The sequence below is a fragment of the Mobula birostris genome, chromosome 21 (genome assembly GCF_030028105.1).
Source record: "Mobula birostris isolate sMobBir1 chromosome 21, sMobBir1.hap1, whole genome shotgun sequence".
NCBI lineage: Eukaryota > Metazoa > Chordata > Chondrichthyes > Myliobatiformes > Myliobatidae > Mobula > Mobula birostris.
Window position 1 is genome coordinate 34,809,611 of NC_092390.1, and position 14,450 is coordinate 34,824,060.

General features: G+C 41.3%; 1 protein-coding gene across 4 annotated transcripts in view; it reads left to right on the top strand.

The window, feature by feature from the left end:
- Positions 1–1,369: 1,369 nt before the first annotated feature.
- Positions 1,370–14,450, top strand: part of LOC140185717 (interferon-induced protein with tetratricopeptide repeats 5-like) — a 71,490-nt gene continuing 58,409 nt past the window's right edge. For 3 of the 4 annotated variants that reach the window (XM_072239270.1, XM_072239272.1, XM_072239271.1), the window contains exon 1: positions 1,370–1,536. Coding sequence is in view for 1 of the 4 variants with exons in the window: in XM_072239273.1 (XP_072095374.1) it covers positions 1,532–1,536; positions 6,061–7,531 (1,476 nt within the window). In the remaining 3 variants the exon portion in view is untranslated. Of the gene's footprint in view, positions 1,537–6,060; positions 7,870–14,450 lie in introns of those variants that run through there. The other variant, XM_072239273.1, reaches the window with a different exon arrangement.

Consider the following 14,450-nt stretch of genomic DNA (forward strand, 5'->3'; position numbering starts at 1 on the left):
CCCTTCACTGCTCCTATCTCTCTGGAAAATTACAAACATGAGAAAATCTGCAGATACTGGAAATACAAGGAACACACACACAAAATGCTGGTGGAACTCAGCAGGCCAAGCAGCATCTATGGAAATAGTGAACAGTCAAACTTTCAGGCCAAGACCCTTCATCAAGAGTGGGAAAGAGAAGATAAAAAGTCAGTGTAAGAAGGTGGGGGGAAGGGAGGAAGAAGTACAAGTATAGATTTATTAATCCACACCTTCACATCTTCATCAAAGTCACTTATAAAAGTCACAAAGAGCATTGGTCACAAAATATAGATCAAATGTTCATGGATCACATACATCATGACTTACTGGATGAGCATGTCATGGGGAACCATGATAGGTGCAGTCCTCTCTACCTCAGTGCTTAATTCTGACTAAACTTTTCTGAGGACCCATAATCTCAAAACAACAGTGTAGAAGAAGTGTCTGCTCCAGAGGGAGTTTAGTGCAGTGGATTCCTGACTACTTTTAGTCTGCCTAACCGGCACTATGTTGCTCTGCCCGCTCACACTTAGACTGCAATGTGGTCTCCACTCTGAACATGCCACGCACAAATTTCCCAGCCTCCTGAAGGCACCACACCTACCGACCAGGCTCAAAAAATACACAGCTCAAGCTGCTGCAGGTGGTGACACCTTCTGCACAATCTACCTGCCTCCTCCTCACCAATACTAACAACACTGTCAGATAAGACACCGCTGATTTACCTGACTCGTCCCAGTATTGCAAACTTGAAGCGAAAGCCAAATGCTGAGTGTCTGGCACAGATGCAAAGCATGGAAGCCCCCTTACCTCAGATTGACTGCACCAAAGATCATTGTGCAGGATCGATGCTGTGGTCGCTGAACATCTTTTCATATACATGCAAGCTGTGCCAGATAAGAGAGTTAAATTTCTTTTTAGATGGTTGGTTTATTAACAGGCTTCCCAAATACATCTAGACAATGGGGATAGTGGGCCCCTCCCAGATGGTTCATTCACTACCTCAACTAACACAGAAAGCTCCAGCCAAATGCTTTAAATCTACGCAGATATCCCTTAAAAACTTACTCGATTGATGATTAAACTTGAAATCGCCCTGCCCTAACATTTACTATATGCTCCTGACTCCTCAGATCCTGCACTCTGAGGACCACTGCACACATATTTCAACTAAAACACTGCCAGAGATGCATCCACATAACCAGGAAACCTTCACAGCTCCTGAGACCGTGTTACGTACCCACTGGTTTCATTTACTGTGGACTGTCACTTTAAGAGCGCCTAAACGAGGTGGGGCTATGATGTTGTCCCCCGACTGACTTGCAGCTTGTTTAACTTTTTCACAAGAACACAGACAGTCATAGGAGGGAGGGAGAGAGACACACACACACATTAAGGAAATAACTTACAAGTAACTGAGCTGGAGAATTACAAAGCTTTGAATACCTTCTTTATTAGATCGACATTAGAAGTGTAAAAGGAATTTGAGGTGGTTCCTTCAATCGAGAAAATGAGGTAAAGAACACTGTTATTCTCTCTGGGTATATGTTTTCCTGTACAGCATTGTAATGAAATATGTTTTAATGCCAAATAAATGTTTCCTCTTGGGCAGTCTCCTTGAGATTAAGGAAGACTTGATTTCACTGTCTATGCTCCTTCCGTAACTGGCACTAGGCTTCAGTGTGTTCCACAGTATAGGTCAAGGTTCTCGGTACTATCCTGAATTCTTTGTGTTGAGACTGTTGGCCCAGAGTTTCCCAAAAGTCAGTGGGGACGTTGCAAGCTTTCAGGAACGCTTTTAACACTTTCCTGAACCTTTCTGTCTGCAACACCGACACAATCCAGTCAGGCGCCATCTGTAGGTGGAAAACAATTGTTGATACAGTATTTCCGATCAAACTCCAGCATCAGGGCTGTAGTACATACTCCCGGAGGTCCTGCTCAACCCACTAAGCTCCGCCAGCAGATTCAGATTCCAGCATCTGCAGTTTCTTGTGTCTGCTTTCTCTCTTTCCACCTGGAAAGATATTCTCTTGACAAAGCTCAGAATAACATGAATGCTTCAGGAGTCATGAATGGTCATGCAGCTTCCTGGGGATTTTAGCCTGGGAGAGGACTTTGAAGTTTATTAGTTTATTCTTCCGATGAGTTTGGATGACTTTGCAAAGGGTATATGGTGTCATCTTTACAGCGCCAGGAACTAGCTAATATATAGTCTCTGAAGCATATTGGACAGCAGGGATAAGCTAGTTCAGTTTATTATGCTTACTTTGACTTCTTGATGTTAGAGTCACAGAAAAGTACAGCACAGATACAGGCCCTTTGGCCCATCTAGTATATGCCAACCAATTTAAACTGCCCTCTCTCATCCACCGTTACCATATCCCTCCATACCCCTACCATCCACACTTCTCTTAAACGTTGAAATCGAGCTCACATGCACCACTTGTGCTGGCAGCTCGTTCAACAATCTCACAGCCCTCTGAGTGAAGAAGTTTTCCCTCATGCTCCTCTTAAACATTTAAGCTTTCATCCTTCACCCATGACCTCTGGTTGTAGTCCCACCCAACCTCAGTGGAAAATAACGTTCAAACATAAGTTTCCTGCGTCTGTCATTTATCTGTGATATTAATCCACCTTGTTTGTTTTGCGTTTTCCTTTTTATTCCCCACTGGACTCCTCCAGCTAAGCATTTTCACAACACAACATCCTTTGACTTTTTTTTGTTTATATTCTTGCTCTCTAACCTCTCCCATTCACTCCTTGATCAAGTCACCCTGCAGCAACCTAGTTTTACCCTCACAATGGCATCTCTTCTCACTTTACCCAGCCTGCAAGCTCAGCTAACTAATTTTGTCTCCTTTCTGATGCTAACAAAAGATGTTCAAACTGAAATACTGGCTCTGTTCCTGCTAACGGATTTTTCCTACAAACCTGCTGGATATTTCCAGAATTTTCAGTATTTTAGATTTTCAGCAACGGTAGTCATTTATTGACTTCCAGTGGCTTGCAGCTTGGCCACTGAGTCTGTGAAGGCAGCAGCCAGTGTTGGCACATTGCAGATTATTGCTGAGGTTCAGGTGACTGTATTTCAGACAAATTGATATAGGATAAGCAATTAATGTTATCTCTGAAAAATTATCTTGAATCTCAAGGAAATTTTGTTGCAGAGGGCATTCATCAGTGCTGCAAAGAAGATTGAGAAAGCTATTGGGGCAATGGCATAGTTGTATTTGATACCAGTCTTCAATGGAATTGTATCTGCTGTAGAGACATGGGTTCGGACAATAATTCTTACACCAGTCCAATGTGTACTCATGATCAAAATGAATGTGTGTGGGCAGCTGAGTTTGAGGACAGCACCTCAGGGTTCCTCCAGCCCAGAGAGAGGTCATGGTCCAATGGCAGGGGTGGGAGGGGACCGACATGATCAGGGAACAGGCTTAGCGGCAGAGATGTAGAATATTTATCAGTTTAAGCCCACATGTGCACACGTGCGTGGATGCACACACATGCACACACTGAGATTTACATACCTCTTCTTCAATCCTACCATCGTAATTCCCCACACCCACATTGAACAATAAACACAACAGAAAAAAATATCCAATCGGTGCAGTGTTAGCCACCAGGGCCCTCAAGTTATGTCCTGTCTTTGAATATTATTATGGCAGATCAATCAACGCTGACCTCAGACCATTTGTATCAGTTCTCCAAAGACCCAAATTCCTTGATATTTCTTTCACATACTTGACTGTCTCCATTGCAACCATAACCAATAATTTGGCCTGCTCCTCCATTGGGGCAGACAGTTCTAGGGATTCCCTAAAGTAAATTTCTACGCAGTACAGTTTCAAATACCCAGCCCCTAATTTTGTTAGCATGACCACTTGTTCATGACTCTTCCACCCTAGTAACAACATCTCAACATCTACAGAAATTTCTGGAATCAATACCCAGAAGATTGAGAAGCAGCTTTTCCCAGTTGAACCTACAGACTATATCCAGCATTTTTGGTTTCTGCCTTACTTTTACAGCGTCTGTGTTTTTTTTTCACTGATTCTCCTCTCAACATTTGCCCGGTCAAGCATACTGAGGGTCTTGATTGTGTAAATAAGATCACTCGTCATTCCTCAAAAGAGGAATAAATATCTTCAAACTTTCTAGCCTCTCTTGGTAGGTCAATTCCCTCATTCCAGGGTTTAGCCAGGTGTATTGCCTACAATTATATCCTTTTTTAGTTAATGTATCCAAAAATCTGAGCGGTATTCTAGATGTAACCTTGCAATACTCCTTGCAAAACATTCCATTTCTTAAACTAACACTTCCTCAATATGGGCCAAAATGCTGTTTGTATTCATAACCACTTGTTGGATCTGCCTGCTGACTTGTTGCATTTGTTGTGTATTCCCCTGTCAACAATTTGCCTTATCACCGCTGATGTCGACAGTGTCAGATAAGCCTCACCACTGAATTATTAACTTTCACCAAAGTCGCACTGTGGAGCCAAAAGGCTATGTTGATGGTATGCCATAGAACAAACTCACAGAAGTCCCTTTACTCAGATTGCCCGCACTCTGAAGATATCTGTGTATAGCCCACACTGTGCTTCTGAAGCTCCTCTTGTAAACATCTAAGCAGTAACAGGTCAGTGAGCTGATCATTTGATTTCATTTTAAAAATTTCCCTTCATAACAGGCCTTCAAATTACAATTAGAAAGGGTGATGAACACCTCTGAAGATGGCTTATTTAGTATCACAGTGAAGTCTGAATGCTCTATCTAATTGCTTTGAATCTATAAGAATATTTTTATGGAAGTTACTAGATTAGATGATTAAATCAATGCTTTAAACAAGTGATAAAACTTCTAATTAAACTAACCCCTTCAGTCTACACAGAATCCATATCCCTCCCTTCTGTACACAATCATGCATTTAAACACCTCTGTTTTCCTGCACATCCTTGAATTTGCCTCCTTTCTGCTTGAATGTATGCCCTCAAATTTTGACGTTCTGTCTTTGGAGAAAGAAAGCAGCTGTCTACTCTATGCTTTCCATAATCATATAAACTTCCATCAGGTCTCTCCCCTCATTGATTTGCTGCTCCAGAGAAGACAGCTCAAGATTCTTAACCGCTCCTTTAAGCACATGCAGGTATCCTGGTGATCCTCTTCTGCACTCTCTGCAAACCTCCACATCCTCTCAAACTGCAATGACCAGAAATGAATGAATAAATCTGTGACGTAACTTTCTGACTCTTGAACTCAGCAGCTCCACAAATAAGGACAAATATGCCATGTACCTTCTTCAGCACTCAATCATCCAGTGCTGTCAGCTTCAGTGAGCTACAGACTTGGAATCCAAGATCACTCTGTACAACAACACTATGAAGGGTTTTCCAGTCAACTGTGTACTCTCGTTTTACATTTGACCCCCGCTAAAGTACAACACTTCACACTTGGTCAGATTGAGTCTTCGGCAATTTTCAATAGTTGAACAGTTTCTATTAGTTCTGAAGATTAGCTCCATTCCACTTGGAGGTTTTTTGGAGGTGGCCTACAGCAGTGCTAGGATAAAGTTGATAGAAGTGCTGGGGAAAATACAGAAACCTCTTCCAACTGGCCTTCACTGGAATTGTCCCTGCAGCAGACACTTTGGTTCGGACCATGGAACGCAGGCATAGTGATGCATGTCCAAGGAGAAGGTGAATTTCTATTGCAGTTTGATGTGAGAAAGGTCTTTTATTGCTCCTCCCAACAGTGTAATTTCATGGTCCAATGGCAATGAGGCCCAGCAAGACTGAAGTCCAGCTTCCATTGCCAAGGTTTAGCTCATCCATCAGTGCAAGTGCTGACAGAGACACAGAGTCTTGCCCACACCTACTTCTCAATCCTATCATCATGTAATCCTGCATCAGTTTCATTACCACACTCAGTACAATGACATGAGGTGAGGAACGCACCCAGTAAGACAGATCTGCTGACTGCTTTTGGGAGTGAAGGTCAGAGATGGATTTTCATGAATATTGTTCTCTTACAGCAACACACCGAGAGATCTGTTGAAAGAGAAGCTCGATCAGCTTCAGTGTCACTTCACATGGAGCCCCCAGAAGGAAACCATTGACCTGGAAGATATGATGTACAGATTGCAAGATTCTATAAGTCTAAATTTGAAGTATAAAGATCAGTCCTGCAACCAACTCGCTTTTGTCAACTGCCTGCAGGGCAACTATGAAGAAGCAATTCAAAATCTGAAGGAAGCTGAAAAGATTTGGAGAGAGAACCACAAAGATAAATTTGAAAGAAGCATCATCGTCACCTATGGAAACTTTGCCTGGGTGCATTACCACATGGGACAACTGACCGAGGCCCAGTCCTACCTGGACAAGCTGGAGATGATCTGTAAACCGCTCAGTGATGGCCCTCGCTATACAGCATTGATCCCTGAGGTGTACGGGGAGAAGGGATGGTCATTGTTAAGATCTACAGCTCAATATTATGAGGAAGCAAAGGAATGCTTTGAAAAGGCTCTGGAAGAAGATCCTGATAATGTGCAATGGGTCATGGGATATGCCACTGTACTGTTTCGGTTGGAAGCCATTTCTGGAACCAGAGAGAATCGTGAACAGAGTCAGTCAGTGAAGCATCTGCGTCGTGTACTAGAGCTTGATCCCAATGAATCGCTGGCCATGGTTCTGTTGGCTCTAAAACTTCAGGAGCTCAAGCAAAAAAAAGAAGCAAATGAATTAGTTGAACAAGCATTGCAGAAAACCTCTGATTATCCAAAAGTGCTTCGCAATGCTGCAAAATTTTACCGAAAAGAAAAAGATGTGGAAAAAGCAATCACATTGTTGAAGAAAGCATTAGAAATTTCCCCACATTCTAGTGTCCTGCATGACCAATTAGGTATGTGTTACAGAAGCAAACTACTTGAATTGATTGTCAATCCTCTGAGTAAGGATCCTCAGAGCCCTGAATTCCAACAAAAAGCTGAGTTGTTCAATCAATGCAAGTATCACTTTGGAAAGGCATTTGAGCACCGTCCAAAGTCAGCTATTAAATCACAACTGGATTTTGCAGATATCTGTATTAGAAATGGAGAGTGTTCCAAAGCAGAGGAGATCTATAGTGATCTGTTGAAATTAGTTGATATTCGTCCAGAAAGTATGCAGAAAATATGTTTACAGGCTGGCCTATTTCAATTTTACCAGAGGAGGTCTGAATTTAATGCCATCAGACTGTTCCAGAAAGCACTGAGAGTTAAGAATGATTCAAAGGTGTGGAAACAGTGTTATGAGCATTTGGAGAAATTGGCAGACAGGAAACTTTATAGGAATCCACATGACAGCATGGCACTTGGTGCCAGAGGGCTACTGCATCAGCTGGTTCACAACAAGTCCAAAGCTATTGAATGTTTTGAAAAGGCCTTAGAGTTTGATCCTGGCAATGAAGAATATCTCAGTGCTCTCTGTGAGCTACGCCTTTCCTTAGAGGACCGTAATGATAATTAAAGATGAACTGACTTTGTAAAATGTGTCTATTTCTCTTAGCGCAATGTCTCCCCTTAGCACTACTTATTGATTGATTATTTACCCATGTGCATTGATCTGTTGTTTGAAAAGTGAATTGATTCCACTGGATCTAAGGACAGATTTGCAGGACTTCTTTACTTCTTATATTTTGTTTTTGAATGAGAATTTTATTTGTGTAGATTTAATTTTAAAAAAACAACCTTATTGTAACTATACCTAACCCCTGTGTTTTCTTTTCAAAGACATTCTCTGGGCATTCAATTAAATCTGAAAAGAAAGAAAGCTGAGTGTATGAAATTACAATAAATACAACCAAGTCCTGACCGGTTTTAGCATCAGTTTGTTTAATGTAGTATTCTATGAATATAAGTGGGAATTGAAGTGGAGTCCGTGTCTGCTTTGACTAAATGAATGGAATGGAAGCTGCACATTCTTTGCAGCATGGATTCAGCGTTCTCGGGTTGGAGAAAGATTGAAGGTGTATAAGACTTAAACCTCCACGGACAATCTAACCATTACAGACTGCACAGCGTGTAACCTGTTATTTTTCCAACATTTATGAGCCTTTCTAAGAGTCTCTTAAAAGTCCTTATAATATCAAGCTCTGCCCTCCGCTGCCTTAAAATTTCCTCCACTCACCTTAAACAGGTGTCCTCTAGCTTTTTGCCATTGCCACCCTGGCTGCCCACTCTTATCAATGTCACTCATAGTTTTTTTTACACTTCTATAAATTTGCCACTCATTCTCTGACACTGCAAAGAGAAAAGCCCTAGCTTCTCTTAATATTTCCTCATAAGCCATGTTCTCTAATGCAAATGGCATCCTGGTAAATTTCCTATGCACCCTTTCTTTTCTTTATTGATCTTTTTATTGATTTAAAAGGAGCATAAATACAATCAAGAGGAGAATTATCTCAAATATATATATATATATATATATATCAGTAACAATATAAACCGAGATTAAGATAGACATTGTCAAAATCATAGATATTGTTAAACTAGTATAAAATATATAATTTAAAAAATGAAATAGCAGTTCTCCTCTTACCAGTTTATGAATAGAACAGAAAAAAACATTAAGTTTTAAATGGAGAAAAAAAAATACTACACTATATAAACAAAAAATAACAAACAAAAAATTGCCGTAGCAAATTCGGTTGTAGCTCCAGATCCAAAACTTTTGATAGTGTTTTAAAAACATCTCTCCAAAAGTTATCTAGCTTTATACAAGACCAATACATATGAGTTGAAGTGGCCAGTTCAGTATTACATCTGTCATAAGTAGGATTGATATTGGAGAAAATACGCGCTAGTTTATCCTTTGACATATGGGCCCGATGCACTACCTTGAACTGTATTAAGGAATGACGGGGACAACTAGATGAGTTGTAAACCTAATGAAAAATTTTACTCCACTGATTATCTGAAAATGACTCTTGAAATTCCGATTCCCAGGCGCGTTTAATTTTCTCATTAGATATCATTCATGAGTTCAATAACCGTTTATAGATTATAGCTATCAACCCTTTTTGAAATGTTTTAAACTGAAAGCGAGTGTCTGTCATATTAGGTGGATAAGCAGAAGGGTAGCCTATGCTCCCTTTTTAAAGCTTCCACATCCTTCATTTAATGAGGTTACAGAAATTGAACAGAAGATTCACATTGTGATTTTACCAGAGTATTATAGAACTGCAACATTATCTCACAGCTCTTGAACTCAATCCCCTGACTAATAAAAGTGAATGCAACATATTGCTTCTTATCCATCCCATCTAATTGCATGGCAATTTTCAATTTTCCAAAGTGTATCACTTCACACTTTTCTGAATTGAACTTCATCTTCCACTCTCTGCCCAACTCTATATCCTATCAAGGTCCTGTTGTAACTTTGGCAATCTTCTACACTATTAACAACACGTCTAACTTTCATGTCATCTGAAAACTTACTAATTCACTCCTCCACTTCCTCATCAAAGTCACTTATAAAAGTCACAAAAAAGCCCTGGTCCCAGAACACGATGGGACACTGACCTCCGGTGAGAATACACTCCATCTGCCACCAAAGTCTGTCCTTTGTGGACAAGCCAGTTCTGAATCCACACAGCCAAGTCTTCATAACTTACTGAACAAACCTACCATATCAAAGCAAGATAAACGCAATCCTCTCTTCCTCAATTTTTACTTCTGACTACACTCTTCTGAGGAATCAAAATCTCCACCCCAGCCTCTCAGTGTGGCAGGAAAACCTGTTAGATAGGGAAGTTGTTGCAGAGGATTCCTGCATGACTTGCCTGCTTAACAGGCTCCCATGATCCTCCCTGCCTGCTCACACTTAAACTGCAATGTGGTCTCCATCTAAACATGCCACACACACACTTCCCAGCCTCGTGAGTGCACTACTGACCGGACTTCAAAATGTAGAGCTCAGGCTGCTGCAGGTGGTGACACTTTTTTGCACCTGTAGTTGTCTGGAAGATTGTCAACAGATATGATTTCCCGCGGTTTGCTATCCTGAGGCAAATTAGGGTGGATAAATCCTCAGGGCTTGATAAGGTGTTTCCTCAGACCCTATGGGAGGCAAGTGCAGAAGCTACTAGATGTTAGCAGAGATATTTAAATCATCCTCAGCGACAGAAGGGGTAGCAGAGGATTGGAAGATAGCCAATGTTGTTCTGCTGTCTAGGAAAGGCTCTAAATGTAAACCAGGAACTTTTAGGCTGGTGAGCCTGACATCAGCACTGTGAAAATTATTGTAAGGTATTCTCAGAGACCTGAATATATGAGTATTTGGATAGACAGTGACTGATTAGGGATAGTCAACATAGCTTCATGCATGGTAGGTTGTGTTGAACCAAACTTAGAAAGATTTTCAAGAGAGTTGCCAGGTGCTACTACTACTACATCGACTCAGGCCTAGGGGTCTGGTGTCGGGCATGATGACGGACTCTCCACTTCTCCCTCTCCCTCATCAGTGTGTTCAGTTCATCTACATTAGCCGCGCCGCTGTCTTCTGGGAGTGTGTTGACCATAGTATTGGGAGGTTGCCCTGGGTTCATCCTCCCATGCTTAGGCTCCCATATGATGACAAGGCTGGCAGGTACCTCAGAGTGGTGTAGACAGTGCCCCGCTAGTTGCAGTGTTCTTGCCTCGATTTTAGTGGTGAGCATCAGTAGGTCGTCATAGAGCTCGATGTTCAACATGTGCTGTTGCCAACTCACGTCAAGAGCCATCCGGAGCATTCATGTATAGCAACCATCTAGAGACTTTTGCATCGTCTTGGTAAGTGTCCACGTCTCGCATCCGTACATGAGAATGGACTCTATGACTGCTATGAAAATCCTCTTTTTAAGCCCTCTGGTCAGGTTCGACTTCCAGATTTCCTTCATGTCGTTCATAGCCCTCCATGCCAGCCCCTTCCGTATCTTTATGTTCTTTTCCGAACACATCATTCTTGACCGTACTTGTAGTCAAAGACTTTCTTAATGGTATCATTCTTTACAGTCTTGAGAGTACCTTCGTCGCAGTTAAATGCCATGTACTCTGTCTTTTTAGTGTTTAGGTGAAGTCCAACTTTATTGCACTCAATTTCCACTTTTGTCAGTAGCTGCTGTGCTTCCTCCATCTGGTCAGAGAGCAGGACTATGTCATCTGCAAAATCGAGATCTGTGAGTGTGACTGGTCTGACCCTTTTGGTTCGTCCTGGTTCTATGGTGAAACCAAGCTTGTCATGATCTTTGGTAGCTTCACGCAGAGCGTAATCAAGGATGGTTATAAAGATGTAGAGTGCCAGAGTGTCTCCTTGCAGCACACCAACTAGGAGCTCGAACACTGCTGTTTGTCCGTCTGGTGATACAACTTTCGCTATGGTTTTGGTATAGCTGGACTCTATTGCTCTCAGTAGATGGTCTGGCACTCCATAAGCTTTCAGGATCTTCAGCATTTTACCTCAGCGAATGGAGTCAAAAGCCAGGAAAGTTGATCTTAACTTTGAGGATTTTAGCAAAGCATTTGACAAGGTCCACACTGGGTGTTGGTGAAGAAGGAAAAGTTGCTCAGCTTTCAGGATGAGGTAGTAAGTTGGATTAGGCAATGACTTTGCGGGATAAAGCCAGAGAGTGGTAGTAGATGGTTGCCTTTCTGACTGGAGGCCTGTGACTAATGGACTGCATGAGAGATCTGGGTCTGTTGCTGTTCATCATCTATACCAATGATTTGGATGATAATGTGATTAACTGGATCAGCAAATTTGTAGATGACATCCAGACTGTGGGTGTAGTGGACAGCGAGGAAGACCAACAGAGCTTGCAGCATGTCTGGACCAGGTAGAAAAATGGGCTGGAAAATGGCAGGTGGAATTTAATGCAGACAAGTGCGACGTGTTGCACTTTGGTAGGACCAACCAGACAAGGTCTTACACAGTGAACGGTAGGGCACTGAGGAGTGTGGCAGAGCCAAGAGATCTGGGAATACAGGTTCATAATACATAGAAAGTGGCATCACGTTGATTGGGCTGTAAATAAAGTTTTTGGCACATTGATCTTCATCAAAGTATAGTGTAGAGGAGATGGGATGTCATGTTGAAGATGTATAAGGTGTGGGTGAGGCCTAATTTGGAGTACTGTGTCCAGTTTTGGTCACGTACCTGCAGGAAACGATGAAAATAAGGTTGAAAGAGTACAGAGAAATTTTACAAGGACATTGCCAGGACTGGAGGACATGAGTTATAATGAAAAATTGAATAGGTTAGGACTTTATTCCTTGAAACATAGAAGACAGAGGGGAAGTTTGTTAGGGGTATACAAAATGATGAGAGGTATAGATAGGGAAAATGCAAACACTGAGGTTGGGCAGAAATACAACTAGCGTGCATGGTTCATAGTCATAGTCATAGTCATACTTTATTAATCCCGGGGGAAATTGGTTGAGGGTGAAAGGAGAACGTGAAGGGACACTTCTTCACTCAGAGGGTCATGAGAGTGTGGAATGTGCTGCCAGCATAACTGGTGCATGCGAGCTTGATTTCAACATTTAAGATAAGTTTAGGTAGGTATGTGGATGGTACGGGTATGCAGGGCTATGGTCCTGTTTCAGGTCAATGGGAGTAGGCAGTATAGGTAGTTCAGTCCGAACTAGATGGGCAGAAGGGCCTGTATCTGTTTTGTACTTTTTCATGACTCTATGACTGAATGACTCTATACGTCACCAGAAACAAGCCTGAGATTCATTTTCTTGTGGGCATTCACAGTAAATACAAGGAACACAATAGAATCAATGAAAGACTGTCCCCCACCAGGACGGAAAAACAATCAATGTACAAAAGACAACAAACTCTGAAAATACAATATGAAAAAAAAAGAAATAATGAATGTGATACCATGGATGATTTGAAATTAGACACCACTTCATCGGTAAAGCTAAAGCAACTACTTCAGATACGCCACCCATTCACCCTCCACATCAGCAGTTTGATATCAGACTCCTAAGATATGATGAGCTAATAAAAGTAGTAAAGCAGGCGAGGGCTGTTTCAGCGCCAGGGCCAAATGGTGTTCCATACAAACTCTACAGAAATGCGCCAAGAGTCCTGAACTTCTTATGGAAACAGATGAAGGTAGTCCGGAAGAGTAAACATTCTGGAGCATAGCAGCAGGCAGGAGGAATTTTAATTCCTAACGAAAAAGATTCCTCAGAAATTGGACAGTTTCGGCAAATAAATCTATTAAATGTTGAAGGGAAAATATTTTTCAGTGTCAAAGCACAAAGTCTGTCTACTTACCTGGAGAAAAACAGCTTAATCCACTAAACTTAAATGAAAGAGCAGCCAAGAAAAATGAAGACATCATCACTATTGAAGAACACGTTTACCAATGGAAGAGCATGCCCCTCCATGGAAGACATCCCATTGATCTGAGCAGACTAGATGTTGACAAGGACGCGTCAAACGCCTGGCTCAGAGTCGGAGACCTCTTCCCAGAAACAGGGGGTTCCTTGTGGCAATACAGAGCCAGGTGGTAACACAAAATATTATCAAAAATACATAATAAAAGCTGACAATTTTAAAATGGTAAATGCAGAAAAGGTCAAGAGAAAACAGAAACAGTCCAACACATTATAGGCTCCTGCAGCAGTTTATCTCAATCTGATTACTTACCAAGGCACAATCTAGTGGCAAACATCATTCACCAAAATTTTGCTTTAAAATATAAACTCAGAAAAGACATCATACCTTATTATAAGTGCAAGCCTGATCCAGTTTTAGAGTCCTACAAATTATAAACGTATATTACAACCGATTCATTATTACAGATAGGACAATCCATAATAAACATCCAGATCTAACATTACAGGATAAACAAGCATGAAGAACTTACTCAATAGATACAGCCATTCTAATCAGATATAAAAATTAGTGAAAAATGCTAGAAATATGCTGAATTAAAAGAGGAAATTGAAAGCCTTTGGAACATGAAGAGGGTACATATTGTTCGAATAGTAATATCTACAGCTGGTATCATCCCAAAGTCACTACACAAAAGCATTAAACAATTAGACCTATGCAGCAATATTTATGTAAATCTCCAGAGAAAACCACAATGGTAAACACCACTGGAATATTTTGAAAGTTCCCAGCAATTGCGAAATGAGTGTGCTTGAACGTGCCCGTAACTCAGGTTTTAGCAGCTTGAGCTGAGAAAAAATAAAAATACAAATACAATAAAAAAAATTCAAGAAAATAAAAAAACACAGGATAAGATGTTGATATCCCTTCTGCCAATGGGTTGTGAGCACTTGCTCGAGACTGCCTTGATGTTGGGAGTGGCACAGGGTTGACCCGCAGGAGTTTTCAAATGGGCACCCTCCTTCCTCAATGTTTCATTGATTAGCCCACTACATCT